General features: G+C 50.2%; 5 protein-coding genes across 5 annotated transcripts; 1 reads left to right on the forward strand and 4 right to left on the reverse strand.

Annotated features, from left to right (window-relative positions):
* Nucleotides 1-509: 509 nt before the first annotated feature.
* GLRG_11175 (acetyltransferase) lies at nucleotides 510-1,265 on the reverse strand (the record flags this gene model as incomplete). The annotated part of the gene is made up of 2 exons (XM_008101860.1): nucleotides 510-757; nucleotides 809-1,265. The coding sequence occupies 2 exons, from the start codon at nucleotides 1,263-1,265 to the stop codon at nucleotides 510-512; spliced, it is 705 nt and encodes a 234-aa protein (XP_008100051.1).
* A 2,104-nt stretch (nucleotides 1,266-3,369) lies between these two features.
* GLRG_11176 (major facilitator superfamily transporter) lies at nucleotides 3,370-5,195 on the reverse strand (the record flags this gene model as incomplete). Its single annotated transcript, XM_008101861.1, has 2 exons — nucleotides 3,370-4,872; nucleotides 4,929-5,195. 2 exons carry the CDS (start codon nucleotides 5,193-5,195, stop codon nucleotides 3,370-3,372), a joined length of 1,770 nt encoding a protein of 589 aa, XP_008100052.1.
* Nucleotides 5,196-10,832: 5,637 nt separating this feature from the next.
* Nucleotides 10,833-12,806, forward strand: GLRG_11177 (uncharacterized protein; the record flags this gene model as incomplete). Its single annotated transcript, XM_008101862.1, has 1 exon — nucleotides 10,833-12,806. One exon carries the CDS (start codon nucleotides 10,833-10,835, stop codon nucleotides 12,804-12,806), a length of 1,974 nt encoding a protein of 657 aa, XP_008100053.1.
* An 890-nt stretch (nucleotides 12,807-13,696) lies between these two features.
* GLRG_11178 (F-box domain-containing protein) lies at nucleotides 13,697-14,947 on the reverse strand (the record flags this gene model as incomplete). The annotated part of the gene is made up of 1 exon (XM_008101863.1): nucleotides 13,697-14,947. One exon carries the CDS (start codon nucleotides 14,945-14,947, stop codon nucleotides 13,697-13,699), a length of 1,251 nt encoding a protein of 416 aa, XP_008100054.1.
* Nucleotides 14,948-16,440: 1,493 nt separating this feature from the next.
* GLRG_11179 (uncharacterized protein) lies at nucleotides 16,441-16,683 on the reverse strand (the record flags this gene model as incomplete). Its single annotated transcript, XM_008101864.1, has 1 exon — nucleotides 16,441-16,683. One exon carries the CDS (start codon nucleotides 16,681-16,683, stop codon nucleotides 16,441-16,443), a length of 243 nt encoding a protein of 80 aa, XP_008100055.1.
* Between the last annotated feature and the right edge of the window lie 1,667 nt (nucleotides 16,684-18,350).

Below are 18,350 nucleotides of genomic sequence, written 5' to 3' on the forward strand. Positions count from 1 at the left end.
TAGTTATCGTTGCAATATCACTGTCCGATGTTATCGTGCAACTTGAACGAGCTCGCACAGCTCAGTGGGATTTCAAGACGCGGGATAAGGCCTCGTGGGATTCAATTATCAGGGACCTTCAGGGACTGGCCATTCAGCTTAAAGGCAAGCCAGGGGACGTGAGGCTATTAGAGTTCTTGATGAAGGGGAAGAGAGAACATAAGAAATGGTTAGGCCCTAACTGGTATTCATTTCACTATGGATTGCCTTCACCTAAGTATGTAGGCTGTGTGGAATGAAACGCTCAGTAGTTGTCTAGCATCTGAGGTTGTTTAATGGACTAGTTGGGATTCAGAATGATATTGTTCTTGGAATCTAACTGTCAACTTCTGGGGCAGTAAAGACACTATGAGAAAATATAGAAACAGGCACTTAGATGCTGAAAGTCAAAATGAGGTGGTTCCATGAACACAAATCGACCGATACTAAAGATGCTCTATTTCGAGAGTTACAGTGTATAACAAGTCATGTCAAACCTTCTGTCTATAAATCATGAGAGCTGTGTAAACTTCCCCCTCGCCGCCATATTTGGTATCGTCTTGGAAGAATTCCTTCTCGATATAAAAGCCAAGCCGCTTATAAACCCCAACTCCGGCTTTCATAGCGTGTACGAATATGTCTAACTTCAATTCTTCCGCCTGTTTCATGCCGCTTTCGACCAATAGAGTACCGATTCCCTTGCCTTGGTTATCGGGATGTACGGCCAAATAATCTAAGCCTAGCAGAATCATTAATCCCAATATAACGGATAGGAGAAAATTCGACTAACGCATATACGGCTTCTTCGCAAGAATTTCATCCTTCGCCTCACGTATGGGGATGATCAGCTCATCTGACTCCTCGTTCGGGTCCCAGTGGGCCGTTTTGGCGACACGCTGGATTTCAGCTTCTTCCTCGGAAGTGACGGCCGGAACCACGGCGTCAGGCCATGTGGGTGTACCGTCGGCGGTTGTGGAGTGGGAGCCGGGAAGATACCAACGTGCAAAGCCTACGATACGCCCGGTAGCAGGATCGACGGCCTTCTGTTGTCGCTTCGTCTCGGGATTGCTCAATAGATTCCGCGGCGTGCGCTTGGCTACCTGGGAGATATGGTACTCGAGGGTCCGATGACGCCAGGCCAGGTTCCAGTGCCGATCTGCCCAGAAGGCGGGGATGTTGTTGCGTGTCAGCTCATCACTGTCAGCAACGGTACATTGCCTCATGATATACTTGTTTTCAGTCGCCATGGCTTGTAAAGAACGTGGTGGGTGTTTTCTTGGCAGGTGTTATAATGAAGGCCAGCCGTTAATAAGGGGCTATTTGTACACTCATATCTTAACCGCTACTGTCGGTTTTAATGCGATCTCACTTTGAGAAGCCGACGTTACAGCTGCGACTGATGCCACGTTGCATTATCAGCATCGGAATCCAACTTGTTGTGTTGAAGTAAGCTAGCCAGTCATCCTCCAGTGGGGGGTATCTCCACTTTTGTGACTTTGATATGTTGGTCGTGATAGAAGAGTTTCTACGAACTTTTATCTCAAACACCTATATGAATAGAAATACAGCTCTTTAACAGGAATATCAGTCTACCAATGTTCTTCGGCATACAAAATAACCACGAATTCTAAAATGGTATGATTATTGTAGCGCAGGTAGGCTAATTACGATAGGTCACGGTGACGCTGGGCTGGCTTGACCTATTACAATGATGCCATACCGGATCCATCGCGCAACGACGGATCCATCGGTCTGGCTGGATCTATCGCAATTGCGACAGAGATGACAGACTAGAGAGACCTAGCTAGGATGGTTGCAATTGACAATGACGATGTCACTCTATTATCACTTTTGTCGTCAGAAAGAGGTAAAACGACATATTGTTGGCTTTTTGGAAACATTCCAAACATCGTTATTGCCAAGTTTCCATGAGACACAAATCAGAAGTTAGCAATTAAAATCAAAAGTGTATTACTTTATAGTTAATGAAGGGAAGCTATGCCAAATAAAAAGATAAAAAAGAAAGAGCTTCCCTTGCTACCAAGAAGTGGTAGGAAATATCACTTTTTTTTAACAATGCTTGCTTGAAACAGCCATGCTTGGCTGAGGGAAATCTAATATTCCAATTGTGATTGGTAAGTGTTGCGATGTTGACCATTGCCTGTATTTCGGCGTTATGAATTAACGCCGATAACCGGATAAACTGCGGCCAATTACCCGTGGATCCACCGTATCCACGGGGCTATTGCTTGGCCATTTCGCCGAGCAATCCCACGATGGTTTCCCTCTTTACGCATAATTCAGAACCACCAGTTACCCCTTTTATTCGTCAATTTCCACTCGATACGTACGTTTAACTGTATCACCACCCTGGTGAAACCAACAGGAAGCCATGTTGGGCGAGAGAGCCTGACATATGGGCGAGTTCTTCGTACTAGAATCAACGAAAGCCTAGTTAGTAAGGCTAGAATTAAGCATGAAATTCATAAAGTGCTCTATCACGTGGCTGCCGTTGGCCATAATGCGACTTTCTATGGCGGTGCGATGCGATGTTGTCCACGTCCTGCTGATGTAAAGCCACTGATAACTAGCCGACCCACTCTAACGCATATGTGGTGGAAATAACCTACTAAGCGAAACGTGAGAAAGGCAAACATTGAAGCGGGATGTGACTGAATCCTTGATATGCAGAGACGGAAATTGTGCCCAAACAAGACTGTGTTGGTGTCCATGTATCAACTGCAAATGTTACCGTATAATGCATGGAGCTTGAAGTCGCCGGGGTTTTGAGCCTTTGAGGGGTGTCATGTCTACGCACTATCATTGTTTGCCTCTATGCAAGATGATCACTAGTGGAAATAGGTGGGCGCGGTAGGTTGGTCCCATTCAATTTGTGATTGAGACTGCGGTTTTCTCCCTCGAGCTAGAGGACTGGAAGCAAACATTTGCATTACGCGGCAGAGCCAAGGAGCAGGGATTGTGTGCTGCAGACTAACAACTGACCTAGAAAGGGTCAAGGAGACCGCATGAATGAGAGGATCACGAGGGGGTGTTAATCACAAGGGGCAGCCAAAAGTAGGCCGATGTGTGCCGACTCGAGGTGTAGGAATTCGGCGTAAATGATGTGGGTGCTCATTACTCTATTATTGCCTGTGCTTGGAATGAGGCAATTAATCCCCGAGGAATTGAGATCACTCCCGCCACAATCAGCTGTGTCATTAGGTGGCCGCCGTCTGGAACATCTTGCTTGGCGCCGATCAAGTCGAATGAGATGGGATGAGATGAGACAACAGGGAAATATCAGCTGATTAAACCACAAAATCAAAACTTTTGTATTCAGACATAGGAAATCTAGCACTTCTCGCACTTCTCGTTCTTCTCGAGATCTAGTTCGATAGTGGTCGTGACAGCGCCATCATCAGCTGAATCCTTATTCGGCACAGGATCCTCCCTTCCCACAATCTCTGAGCTGCGGAAGAATAATACAACTATGATAAGGGAAGTGATGCCGAGGGCAAAGTTCATCCAGTTAGCTGCTCGGAGACCGTCTAATGAGGGCTGATCCCACTCCTCCACCGGGCCTGCTTTCTCGACCGATACACCTCTGGCTTTAGCCATGATCGCCGTTTGGACAGCCGTGGAGATGGCAAGTCCGATAGATCGACCGACTTGCCCCACAGAGTTGACGAGGGCGCCCCCAAGGGCTTGGTCTTCCTGAGGCAGGGCCTTGGAGACAAACAATATCAGGGTGGGCCATGCCATATCCGCACCGATAACCGATAGGACCATGGCGGGCAGACCGTAGGCAAAGTAAGATGTGTCTGTGGGGATCGGCGTCGCAAAAAGCAGACATGCAATGGAGACTGAGACTTGGCCGCAGACGAGGAGGATATATGTTGGCACGCGGGAGATCAACAACGCAGCGGCCCAGGCGACTAAGATGCCACCAATGCCGGTGGGGAGGAAATATAGTGTTGTTGTAAGGATGGATTTGGCTTGGTAGTCCTGGTAGAAGTAGGTTGCAAAGATGAGGAAATTGTTGAAAGAGGCAAAGAAAAGGCCCATGATTGCGAGGGCGGCGCAGAACTTGCCGCTATGGAAAATGGAAGTCTTCATGAGCGGAAGGCGGTCAGTCTGGAATTCGAGATAGCGTTGCCAAAACCAGAATAGGGAAATGATGATGAAGGAGACCACAATGAGAATGGTGATCCACGGGGTCGTCCAGCCGACCACGTTGCCTTCAGTGAGTGCAAGCATCAGCGCGAGGAGGCCTATAGTAATGAGGCCTCCTCCTATCCAGTCGACAGACTTCTTGGCACTGACGCTGGCACTCTTCTCCTTGGGTGTCGGTACTGCTGGCGGAATGAAGAAGAAGCCGGCAATAGCAACAAGGGCGGCAAGGAAGGCCATGACACCAAACACACACTTCCAGTTGGCATACTGCGCGATGAAGCCCGAGAGGAGAGTGCCGAAGACGCTTCCAAGAGGGACACCTGCTCCATAGGCGACAAAAGCGTATGTCTTTGTCTTTCCAGGAGGGAATGTTGTGCCCAAGATGCCGATGGCCGTTGGGACGTTTGCAGCGGCGCCGAGACCTTGCAGTCCGCGGAACACGTTGAAGGCAATCTCGTTGGGAATGAAGGGGTTAGCAAGGGTCATGATGGCTAGCCAAGCGGTGCCGGCGATGAAAATCATGCGCTTGTCGTAGATATCGGCTATGCGACCCCAGAGCAGAAGAAAGCAGCCGAAGGCGAGGGAGTAGGCTGATACAATCCATTGAAGACGTGATTCTGGGATGCCGATATCACGCCCGATGGTAGGGAGGATGATGACTACGGCTTGGACCGAGAGTGTCTGGAGAACAGCGTCAGAGGTAGTTCGGAAGGCTTCGTTAGGTGTGATGCACTTACATTCATGAAGCTTGCACCGCTGACTGTTGTGACGAGGGCAATGCTGCGGGCTTTGGACATGACGGGCTTTTCAGGACCACTGCTCACGCTACTGGAACCATAGTCGCTGTTGTCGGAGTTTGATGACACCGGGTCTGATGTCTGAAAGCCCTTCTCAGAGTCCAGCTCGTTGAAGCCAATGTTGTGTGTGAAGACGACCTCAACGTCCTTCTCTTCTGATATAGGGACGTTGAGGTCTATAGCCCTGTCGAATGAGTTGCGCCCCATCTTGTCACGTAGTTCTGGGAAAAGAAGAAGGAGGTTGTGACTGAGTGGTGTAAGGACTTGTGGGATGTTGCTCTGGAAAGGAAATTAAGAACTAGATTCTTTACGGTGCGACCACTTTGCCTTTTATACTCTTCGTGGTGGATGTAAACCCTAGCAGTGTTTGCTCAGTCAATATCGAAGCCAAGCTCTGGACCGTATTGACCGCTGATGATCCCGGTGCCTTACTGTGTACTGCATCAGGTGAAGTTGCATGGTGGAGATGCCTCGAGGATAGATGTTAGATGCTTTTTCTTCTTTGACGTCGTCAACTAGGGTTGCCCTGGCCTAGACTGGGCCGGATGGGAACCCGGAAGCCATTCACACGGGTCTCGTAGGTTCAAGACATATAGAACATGGACATTGAAGACAGACTAGTGGGGAAAATCGAAGGTTACGAGCCTGCCCCGGCGGGTTGTGGCTTTCCGCCTTCCCCTTGGCCCCATGTCGGTCCTCCGGGGAGAGACTTCCGGTCAGTTTTCCGCTGCGGCGAATGTTACCCTCGAAACTGCATCCATGCACAGTAGAATGTCATGTAGAGGAATGGGGTTTGGTTTCCTCAGCGTGCAAAAAAGGAAAGGTTTGATGCTGGGTTTTACCATTGCCGGAAACGGAGTGTGAGTTCAGCTCCACATACGCCGAGATTCCTACCGCCATCGCTCATGTCGTTGTTTTCACCCGGGTACGCACGGTGCTCCTGACGACATATTCGTTCAGGTGAACCGACTGAACCCCCTAGGGTTCATCTTGCCGAGTCGAGCCTTCGTCGCCGCGAGTAAATGACTTGGCGCTTCAGAAAGCGAACAGCGTTCGCGTAGTTGCACTTTCTGTGAGATGCAAATTTTTTCCAGGAGGAAAAAACAACAAGCAATGATGACGCCTCATTGTCTGAGATGTTCCCACTCATGGATTGAATGTAGGGAGGTAGCGAGTAAACACAGCTGACAAGGGTTTGACTGAGCCTTCGAGATGAGGAAAGATCAGCTTCGCATCAACGCACTAGGTCGAGACATTGACCCTTCAGGCGGCCTTGCAGTGACTCGGAGAACAGCCCCCTCCCCTCGTGTGAGTGAAGAAGAGAGGGAGCTGATCTAATGCAGCTAGGCGTCATCTGGCGGCGCCGACCGGTAATTCCGGTGGATGGGTCAGGCAAATGTTTCCCCCCCTTGTTGAGAGTTGAGAAAAGAACCTACATAAGCGAAGCCCGGTATCCCAGAAGAGTTGCATGACAATATTAGCCGGAGCATTCCCAGAGGCATGTCCGACCCCGCAGGGGAGATTCTAATAGCTTCCGGATGAGAAAAAGCAAATACTCAGGAGATCCGAGTGTCGATATCCTTCCAATAAGCAATAAGAAGCCAGGACTTGCCTACCTGCGCAACCCAGACAATGATGCAAGGTTTCACGCAACAGTTAGGCGCCCACGGCTGCGCGCATGACAGATACATGGTCGACAGCTTGTACGAGTCAAAGTGCTGCCGTCTTGGGTAGGTTTTGTTTTCTCAGATCTGGAGCCCCTGTTGTCGGAGGTCGCGAGGTGTGGTCGGGTCCCCTTCCGAGTCGCTGCGGCTGGATGGCCCACAAGCCGGCACGTAGAATGATAGGAAAAAAGCAGCGAGCTCTTGGACATCTGGGGGGAATGTGTAACAGGGGATGCAAGGAAATCGGCCGGTTTGAACACGCGAAAAGGAAGAATTCGAGAACGTTCTGGCCTCCAAGAGCCCCCTGACGAGGCTTGGAATCATGTCAGAGTCTGTGAATGCTTCTCGAATGGCGACTTAAGAAAGAAGCATGCCATGGCTGCGTAGTGTTGTACACTGGCGATTATGGTGTGGAGGGATTCACAAATGACAAGTTGTTGACTAGTAGACGGCTGTGAACTTGATTTTTTGTTTCTCATCTTTTCCCTTTCTGTTAGAAAGGATTTCAAAAAATTGCTTTTTTCCTAGTAGTGGCCCCCGCATGTCCACGTAGTTACCAGGTAGGACATGCACCCCCGATTGCATACTCATCATTCGTGGCACAGAGATCGGGAATCTGGGAATCTCATTCGAGCTATGCGGGTGTTGCCCCATTCCACGGTAGCGGTCCTAGATGAGACAGATGATCGGATCGTCCGAACAGCATTTGCCAGAGCGAGGAGATAACTTCGGGACAAGGGAGCCGATTACCCGTCGAGCACTGGACCCTTGCAGCTGCTAGGAGACGGGCTAGCATTCTGATCTGAGATCCGGGCTTTTCAAACTCGACCTGATTGACTTGATCGGGTAGAGGGTGAGCCTGTATGGAATGATGCCTAGTTTTCGGCGACATTTCCACTCGTATTTTGACACATTTATCAAATTCCTGGCAAAAAGGGAAAACGATGTCTCATTCGGTGACCGTAAACATCACTCGAAACCAGAAAGCAAGGCCTATGTGCGGGTTATTTGGTATATAATTGATGAGGACAAGATCCGCGGGTGGGGGGACGTAAGGGGCCGACCAGGGTCCAATGGGGAGGGGTGGCCGCATTTCTGTCATACGGCCGAAACCCGGGTTGAGCCAGGTCTCTGATTCTGTTAAAGAACGTCACAGCTAAGGAAAATGATTGCAAATTAGTCACATCAAAATTTTCTTTCTTTTCTTTCCTTTTCTTCGTCTCCTTCTTTTTTTTTTTTCTTTCTCATCTTCCCACTTTCCCCTTACCTTCTCTTTTTACCCTGAGATCAGAACCACCCAGAGAGTCGGAGGCAAGGAGGTGAGAGGGCAGCGAGTCAATAGACCAACCCTGAAAGCCACAAAACATTCTTGAGAATATGGAACTTCAAAATAGACGTGGGAGTTTGTGTTCGAATTATTTCATGATTTATATATTATTTTCCCCACTAAGCGCCTGAGCACAACTTCCCGGGCCGTTGTGAGATGAATCGAGGTCGGATCATCTGAGCTCATCTAATACCATTACATATTTGTGAGAAAAGAGGTTCCAGTGAAACAAGGGAATACGCGGATGGCATCTAAGTATATTTGATTGATTCTTTGTTCATGCGTCCAGAGGCAGGCAAGGTTATGTCAACTTTGGTTGGTTGGTTGGTTGATACAACGCATGGCAGCGTCAATAATGCATGCGAGACGTTCCAGTTTGACCGTCTTGAGAGGTCAATGAAAAGTCTCTTTTCTGCCATATATAAAGACTTATTTTGGTATTCTGCAAAACTGTATGATTAAAGCAGCAACTGTAATCTCTCAATTTGCGTTTTGAATAGAACCCTACTGATGCATACCTCCCCCCTTTGTTTTCTGGATGAGGATGACTGAAATGCCGGTTCATGGCGTGATGCTTTCTGTGGCAATTTGGGTTTTGTTTCTATTGAAAAATGAAGCTGAAACTGACACCTCTCGCTCTTGTCAGCTTTTATAGATTTGATCTGGGTAGTTAGAAACGGTCAATCAACCGTCTTGTTTACCAGTATTGTCATATCAAGCAGTTAATGCCCATAGACTTTCAGTCAAAAAGCGATGCTACTATGATCTCTCTAGCAATATTGAAACACAGCTTTTCAATGTTGTTGTTCTTCCTGCTTTGAGCCGAGGTCTTGGTAAAATGTACTTCCAACTACCGTCTTCGATTAATTAAAGTTTCTCATTAAGCTACACCGCAATAGAGTCCATACGAAATGCGAGATATAGATATCCTTTGCCGAGGGCTTACTGTATGGTGGATCTGTAGGATATCACTGTAGGTAAAGAAGCCGAGATCTGGCAACGAGCATTCTGTATATTGGCCCATGTACGAACTTAGAAGATGAACTCCCATATCACACCTAGAAAGGACCCTTTTGGTATAGGGTACAGCTCGTAACGTGTTATTCTTGATGACCAGACCAACAGATGGAGTCATGGACGATACGGTCAATAGTTCAACTACAGCTGTGTGTGCGTTTTATGGAAGCTGCACTGGGATCCAGGAGTCTGGTCTCTTTCGTGTGAAGAAGTTCTGGCATGCAAAATTTCCGCAGCCGATAACCTCTGGTGTTGTATATACAAAGTTCAAGGTTCCACGTCGATACGCTTTCTGCGGCTAGAATACCAAGCTATTTGTTTTATTGGGATCGTGTCTGGGCATATCAATTCAATCGCATCCCTCTCCTTTCCGAAAAACTGAGTGTCAGAAGACTTAACACGTCTCACTCCCTATTCCACGCTTCAATAATCTTGACATTAATAAGTGCTTTCTACTTCCATATACAAAGTTTTAACAAGTTGAAACTTGAGCAGGTGGACCCAATCATGCTACGACGAGCATCTGTGTTATCAGTGAGTTGATCTAGTTTATCCGTAGGTCCATCGAGTCAGTAAGAAGAGGGTCATATCAGCTAGGCAGTGCACCTTCCTCTTCATACCCTCAATTCTTCTTTCTACTAGCTGAGTGACCAAAGCGACTTCACTTTCGCCCTTTCATGCATCCATGCTGGCGGTAGAGGTTTACCTGCCAGAGCGCCTATCCTGTCCTAACTTCACCTCAAGGCTAGTCACTTCTCTCACCTGAATTCCAACATCAAGCTTTCCTTCACCTCGCACAACAACACACTGATCTCACTTCTGCTTCCCCGCGTTGCTTCTGCCTCATATCGAATTTGGCGCCGCTTACTTCTTACAAGACCCAGGCAACCAGTTTCCCAGGCAAAGACAAAGAGGGAGGAGTATCAAAAGTATCAAAGCTGTCTCTGACCTGAGTGAGTACCGAGTCCAGCCCATTCCTTCACCCACTCCTTCCGCAACCAATCAATCTTGCAGCACCTGCCCCTTCTGCCTTTGCCTCCTTCCTTGAAGCGGCTCCACCAGGACTTGTGTTCTACCTACCTATTCACTTCTGTTGCCTCGGCCTCACTTGCCTTTTCTCAACCCACCGCCTTAACCAATCTCATCTTTTCCTCTAGCCTCACATATCTCACCTCTTTATTCCATGCTTTCATCCAATCTTGGGTATGAGATCCTTTGACCCTACAGCAACTATTCCAACTAACCACCACACCCAGGCAACTGTCTTCCAAGCTCTTCCCAACCCAGCTGCGCAAGAGAGGATTCCTCCAACTCTTCGTCACAAACCATCACGTCAAGCGCAATCCTACATCTGAGGTGAGCCTGAACCTGCTCACTACCCTTAATCTGCCTGGACTTCCAACCTCTGAACCTGCCTGCCTGGCTCGTTCTGCCCACAAAGCCCCTGCTACTTCAATCCCTTCTACCACCTCCTCCATCTGGCATAAAACGCCCTCAATCCCTCTGATAATCCAACTTCTTCTTTTCCCCCACTCTATCCAAACAAGTCCCTATCGTCTTTTTGGTCCATTCTTTGCCTCCTGCACCTTCCAATATCAGCATTAATTGGACCAGAGTTGACTCTCGTCTAGCAGATCTTTCATCTCATACCTCACGCCAATCACAAGATCTCTCCATTGAACCCAGCCTTTCAAGTCTTCCAGTCAGTTCTTTCCCCACAATTAAGTCTGTCAGTCTGAAAGCCACAAAAATTGTGCAAGTTCTAACATGCTTGCAATGGCAGGAACCAGCCGGCACCATTCACATACCTCTTTCATCACATCAGCAATACTCGCAATGGCTGGCACTCGATGCACTTCTGCTTCTCCTCAGGGTGGTGCTCCTCTTGATCGACCTTCTTCTCCTGTCAACAGTGTCCATGCACAGCAGCTCTCCAACCGCAACGCCATGGCCTCCGGCGACCGTGACAACGGTGTGCTACTCAACGACTATGATCTTCGCTCTGCAAACACCAAATCCGCCGTTGGCAGCCCCAACTCTGAACATAACCTTCTGCTATCTACTCCTGATGTCAGACACACCCAAGTTCCGGCTGTAAGTCACAACCACAAGACATCTTGTGACCATATCATGGACCAGGATGCCCAGACCAATGACTACAATAACCTGCCTGGTGCTCAACCACCTCTTAGCGCAGAAGGTCGTATGGATGTGCCAGTACAGCAGTTCTCACAGCTAACTGTTGATACCACCAACATTCAGTTTGCTGAGGGCGTTAGCGATTATTCCTCTGCTCTCAATGCTCGGTCATCGGCCCTTAGCTCCCAATCAAGTGATTCCTGGTTGCACGGCACAAGCGTCACCCACAAAGCCGGCAACCCTGGTACGGGCAGCCGTGACTCCCCGGCTAGTAGAATTGCTGAAGCTTCTCTCGGCTTAACCAAACAGACTGAAAGCAGTACTGCCGCCACGGCCATTGTCAAAGAGGGCAAGAACAAGCGTAAAGCACCCCAGGGTATTTATAGCTCTTCATCTTCTGGCTCGTCTACCACTCGATTCTCTCCCAACCATACTTCGAACCACCACATCGAAGCCAGAATCGAAACCAAGCCCGACTCTGCCATCGGCATTTCGAAGCCATCCGGCTCGAAGAATGGCTGGGTTGCTCCCCACCTTCGAGGCGGAACCCACGACGGTCAGGTTCAACGTCCTATCAGAGAGCCAATCGCCCCTGGACCTTTTCAAGGCATTGCTCCTGTCAAAAACTTCGACCGTCGCGCGCCTGCCTCTAATCAAGCCAATGGCAGGCGTGGCCTCACCTGCGCTCCTCACCCCATCTTCAACATGTGTTTCAATAGCGCTGGTGCCGCGAGCCAACTTGCCACCCATCAACAACAGCCCGTCCCGGCGCCGAGCTTTAATCTGGCCTTTGGCACGTTCCAAGGCAACGGCTTGATCCCCCGCAACAGCACCATTCGTCAAGCGCCAGTTCGGGCTCAACCGTCTGCTGCCGTCGCTAGCTTTGGCTCGGCGCAGCCGGCTGGTGATGCTGCTAACATGGCAAGTGCGGTTGCGGGCCAGGGCCCCGTCTCCTTCACTCCTGCTGGCATATTCCGCCCGATGAACGCGGTGACTCGACCATTCCATCACCCGGACCTCGATAGCCAGCGGGAGCTGAAGGCGCAGCTTGGAATCTCGCCTAATTACGCGGGTGACGCTACGATCCCGCGTAACCAGTCAGCGCCTATTCCTGACAGCCAGAACGTCGCTTTCTGGATCACGAACCTTCCGCCTAATGTCACGCACAGCCAGCTTCTCGGCCAGATCCACGGCATGGGACGGGTCTGGGCCTGTGTCATCAGCCCTCCCATCGGCGACCACATCACGGCGGCGGCGAAGCTTGTCTTTTTCGAACTGGCGGCGGCTCAGAAGTTCTACGCTCACTGCAGCAACCCTCGACGTCGTCTGATCGTTGGGGGCCATGTTGCGCATGTTTGTTTGAACCGCACCAAGAAGGCCGAGGAGGATGTTGGCGGCAACCGCTCCAGGGCTGTTGTCATCATGGGCGACCCTTCGTTCGTCAATCCCCGTACGCTTCTGCAGTGGTTCCGCAACCATTTCGAATACGAAATCGACGACATCATCATCCATGCTCTCAACAAGGAAATGGGACACATCGAGATCCGCTTCGGAAGTTGGCGCTCGCAGGCAGAGTCATGCCGCCAGGCCATCAAGACCGTCTACCCTCCTGGAGGCGCTCAATCTCCCGTCTGGGTCTTTCGCTACGGCACCGACCCGTGCTCCATCTGAAGCGCTCGAAAATACCGACGCATCCAACCACCGACTACAGATTAGAGAAGAAAGATGTGAGGGTGTTTTTGGAACAGCGTAATGGGGATACAGGGTTCGCAGAAGTGGATATGGGCATGGAAATACATTGAAAGACGGTCTTTGAATTCGGGCAACAGGAGTCAAGATACCAAGGGGTTTGTTTATATGTTTTTGAACGTTGGATGAAGAGCAGCTTTCAGAATCATTACCATCATCTTACAGGTGCTTATTCCTCCAGAGCCTAGTAATGGCAAATTTTCAAGGAATCAAAGACACAGAGAAAGACGGGATTTGTCAAGTCAAACATCTCAATGCCATCAGTTCTTTGCGTTTCCATTGTGAGGTCGTCGACTGCTGGCGTGTGAAGCTTCCCTACGTCCTCGTAGTTCCTCCCCAGCTCGATCTTACCGAATGAGTAGCAGGCCATATCAAGCTCACACAGAAAGCATCAGGCATTAGCATTACATAAAGGATCCCGGAAATGAATTCTATGCAATCGATTTCGAGCTTCTGTGGCGGACGACCTTCCTATTTTGCAACGATAGCCTCGTCTTCTTCCCAGTCTGAGCCAGATATCCTCATAGCGTTTATGACCAGACATGTGTCTCAAGTATAACAGCACACCGCCAACCACGCTGCGGTACTTGCGGATTCGTTTACGCATGAAGCAGTGTTCATCCCTGACGGTCTCCCAGACAGCGTCGTCTTTCGGGGCCTCGAGAATGATGCGAGCCGTCTTCTCCTTGATCTTCTCGTTTCGCTCTGGCTCCCTCCCTCTCGGAATGATGGGGATGGGATTACGGATAGTATCCGGCTGCCAGTGGTTGAAGTCAACAATGGCGAAGAGGGCTTGCCATCGCCGAAATAGATCATACAGGTGTAGGCCTTGAGGGGGTGGGGCGGAGGGATGTGGCAATATCGTCGGTGACAGGGCTCCACCTCGTCGCAGCCCATGCCAGGTCTCTGTCGTGGATATCTGCAGGCATATACGCCCACCTCTTCTCGTTCTTGAGCCACGTCCGGCCGGGCAGGTAGGCCTCGAGCAGGTCGTAGCCGTCGCGCTGGAAAGGCATGTCGGCGGTGGTGGGGCCCTCGCGCTCCAGGAAATGGTCGGTACCAGACTCAGCCTCCTCTTTGAGCATGATGAAGTGGCGGCGCTGATTGCCTTTGTTGTCAGTCTGGCGCTTGATAGACGCGCACGTGTTCCTTAGATGCATCTCAAGGAGGCAGGCGTAGACCAGTGGGGAGTCAAGGGCCCTAAGCACAGTGCAAGCCGTCTTCTCCTTGAGCTTCTCGTTCCACTCGGGCTCTTCCCCTCTTGGAATGACGGGAATAGGGTTACCAGCAGCCAGATCCGGCTGCCAGTGGTTGAAGTCAACAATGGTGAAGAGGGCCTGCCATCGCAGAACACATGTCAAACAGGTGCAGGCCTTGAAGGGGTCGGGTTGAGGGATGTGGCGATACCGTCGGTGGATGCCGAGCATCTCGATTCTGGTGTCGTACTGCAGGACGGCATGGAGCTTGGGGTCGATTTCATTGAGGCTTACGGGTAGCCGGAAGCATCTTCCGAGGACAGGATATCTCGTAGAGACGATGTGGCGTGACAGGAGCGCCTCGTTGTGTTTGACGAGATGGCGGAGTGTATGGCAAGTCTGGCCGACCTTGTGGATATCGCTGGGAAGCATGTGCATGAGGATGGCAACTAGGATCTCATTGGGGAGATGGAGAAGATGAGTCGGCTGGCGGCGTGGCGTCTTGGCGGTCTTCTTCTGGAGCTTGCGCTTCATCCTCTCGGCCTTCTTTGACCGGACGTTGAGGGATCCCTGGGAAGTTACGCGGTCGCTGTCGGTGACCGCTGCTTTGATGGCTTCGCTGGGCCTCGGTGGTTCATCTGTGATGAGCTCGCCGGTGTTGGTGTAGTAGGAAGTAGTCCCATCGCTGTTGATGACCGTCATAATGGTATCGTAACCAACCGGCGTCGCTTCGGGCCCTTTTGGATTCTCGACCGGGACGACTCCATGGTCTTCTCCAGTCGTTTCATTGTCGGGTGCTTCCTGGCCGATGCGAATGCTTTGAAGACCTTGCACCAGGGACTCCGGGTCCCCTTTGACGCTTTTCATGCTGGCCTGGACCTTTGAAAGGGCCCGGTAGGTGAGTAGGTAAGATAAAGTTTGAATGTGAGAAGTTGAGGGTCGATGACGGGCCGCGTTTGACGTCACACACTACGATGGAGCCGCCCACATGGACGGTGGCTGAGGTGTGGAGGTGGGAGGTGTTATTTTGATGAACCAATCAACTGCCAACATACAATGGAGTGCACAGGCCTCAGAGCTGTGCAACCACTCGCTTATCTCAAGCGTCTCTCCACTACAATGTCAGTTTTCCAGGTACCATCTTTTCTCCATAGGTGCCTACCGTATCCTCTCTCGAGGTCCGGACAAAGCCAGCAAGCCAGACTAACGGCAAGAGGTATAGTGTGCTGGCAGAAACAGGGGTCTATAAGTGGCAAAAGCAGGGAACAGTCATGTACGTAAGCAGATAGTTAAGGGGTAAAGAGCAGCAAAAACAGTCAGGCATTATAAATAAGGTAGATATCCGTAGGTAGGAGGAGGATAGGCTGACCGCTTTCTATATTAGGCTTAGCTCTGAGAGAAACCCGCTAACTGTCATAGGGCATCTGCCAGCCATCTCTGGCTAGCCTGCTTTATAGCTTTGCCCGGACCTCGCGAGAGGATACGGTACCTACGCGGGCGGGGGGTTCTGGACAGTGCCCCATCATAATGTATATATCCGTATAGTGAGTGGCCTTTGGGGGTCAGGTATTGCCCGTTCAACATAGTTGGTGCTAGATATACTGTACCGTACATATTACTCCCGTTATTTACAGCTCCTTCTCTCTGACCATTTCCTTCATTCTAGACTTTTTATGTTTATATCTAGTCATTCAGACTAGGCTGGCATCAATCTGCATTCACAGGTTTTTCAAAAGACTCAGAGAAGCGCCTAGATCTAGAGACAAAAAGGGACAGGAAATCGGATACATCACTATAGATACAGCCTGTGGAACAATTGATATTCTGTACCGTATATGTTCACCTGGTTATGATGTATGGCTACTGTCTAGAACCCTGTCTGGTGAGTAGAGGCCGTCGGGGATGAACGCAGCTTCATGCGTAAACGAACCCACAAGTACCCCTTCATAGTTGACGGCGCGCTGAATATAGAAAGAAAGAAATACCCGGGTTTCTCTAATGGCAAACGCATGGGAGTTATTTTGCACGACGTTGATACTTCGAGACGCCCTTGGCTTCTCGGACTTGTGGTCAGTGAAGTAAGTACCTTAGCATCTCGTGCATATCGTCCGAGTCGGCCTAGACGTCAAAAAGCTCAACGCCCAACTGCTCGTGCTACCCGAAAACACCGACTGCTCAGAGCTGTGTCAACATCATCGATTGTGATTAGATGCTATGTCAGGCGCTTCTATCCATACAGCGAATGCAGGACTCCTAAACAATCCGTGATTTCCCTCGCTCGCCGTGCGTTATCATACAAAACCCCGCCCATGCAGTTCATCGCGTAACAATTAATCGTAAATCACTGACGGAAGCGCCATTCAGCAGCGTCTGCGTCCTCCCATCATGCCGCCACCGCCCATGCCGCGTCTGCCGAAGCCGCCGCCGAAACCAGACCGGGGACCGGTTCTGCCACCGCCCATCATTCCGCCGCCGCCCATACCGCCGCCCATACCACCTCCGTGGTGGTGGTGGTGGGTCTGAACAACCGCGGGGCGGGGCCCGCCCATCATGCCGCCGCCGCCGCCGCCGTAGGTCTTGCGTCTAGATCCGCCAAAGCACATGGTGATGGTTTAGAGGTTGATGTGATTTTTCGTAGTTGCAATGCGTGTGTGACTTGTGTCAAGTTGAAAGGGTATAATGATTTGATATGACGGGAAATTAACTGTGGTGTTGTATGTTGTGTAGGTTGGTAGTGGTCGATAAATTGTAGTCCAAGCAACAGCTGGTTTTCTCAAGAATTACTTGTGTTTGTTCGTATCGACTGTGATTTTGTAGTAGGAAGATACTTTCTTTTAGGGCAGAAACATTCCATCTTTATAGATTCAGCTGGTGCAAGACTTGTCAGCCCAGCATGATGCTTTGGAGTCTTCGTGCGTCATTCCCGTCCCGTCTACAGAGCGCTAAGACGCCAACTACTCGGGTCGGCACTAAGACGGGTAACCAACTTGGCTCATGTCATGAGGGGCCGCGCAATGGCCCCCACTACAGCATCTTGACCAACGTCACTCTCAACCGCGCCCAAGTACGCCCAAGTCGCCAACCGACCAGCCGGCACATGCACCATGTGTCTACGGCGAAAAGGGACCACCCCCCCCCCCCCCCCCCCGGGGGGGGCTATCCCGATGAACCCGTATGTGGCTTGCCAATGCTGAGCCACAATGCACTCCGCAGCAGCAGTTGCATCACTTTCGCCTACGCCGAGCCACACCAACCCTATGTATAGAGTTTCCCAATTTGTCGCCACACCCAGGCCACAAAGACGTCTGAAGAAGGTCACCCGAGTTGCGTGGTCGTGTGCCCAATTGGGACCGCCAAACCTTGGAAGCCGGCAATCTGTTGCCGTTTATGGTAGTGCCAACTGCAACGACGGAGCTTTGTACCTTGGCCGACGTCTGTTCTTGAATGACGCCGACGTCCCTCTGTTTGCCGAAACTTCGCAATGCTTACTTGCACCTCTACCTGGTGTTTCTGAGGGGACTTGGTAAGCGAAGTAAGCCGCTACAATGGTCGGGTCACGTCATGGGACGTCATATGAACACCTGAGCAATGCTTTGCGATTGAAGAATCGATCGATAGAACTCCAATAACTAGGCTGGCACGCTGTGAACTAACTTGGAATAGACCCCCAAGATATCATTCATCGCAACCTCATAGATTGAAGGATGCACCCCCAGAGTCGCCAAGTGTTGAGCACTGATGCTTGATTACAATTGACAAAGCTGCGAAGCCAAATGGCTCATGTAATGATGAAGAGTGCCACCACCTAAATCCCTCACGGGGTCCTTGTTCATCCTGATCAGAGTAAGGTCAGACGGATGGCCTTGAATCCCAATTCAAAAACACGGCTCGCATAACTCAGTCTATCCTTACTGCAATAGTATTTGGCACTCCTACCCACTCAATACTTATTACCGCATTGCGACAAAACTTGGATTAGTCCTCAGTTAAAGTGATATCAGATTTCATTGGTATAGAAATTTCCTACACCCCAAAGACTTGAATGATTGTATCAATGAGTCACATGCAGTTCACGTAGCGAGAACGGGCCCGCTGTAGTTATCAGATTATCTAGATGCTGGTATTGCAGACAAGTCTATGGCCACTTAGTTTCAACGTTGTAATGTTACTCATAGAATACGTAGGCTTGGATGCTTGTATACATCAAACTTTGGCAGCTGCGGGACCCACTACCGCTGCCCGAGGAAAACGATGCATTGTGAATAGTTAC

Source organism: Colletotrichum graminicola (assembly GCF_000149035.1).
Source record: "Colletotrichum graminicola M1.001 genomic scaffold supercont1.77, whole genome shotgun sequence".
Taxonomy (NCBI): Eukaryota; Fungi; Ascomycota; class Sordariomycetes; order Glomerellales; family Glomerellaceae; genus Colletotrichum; species Colletotrichum graminicola.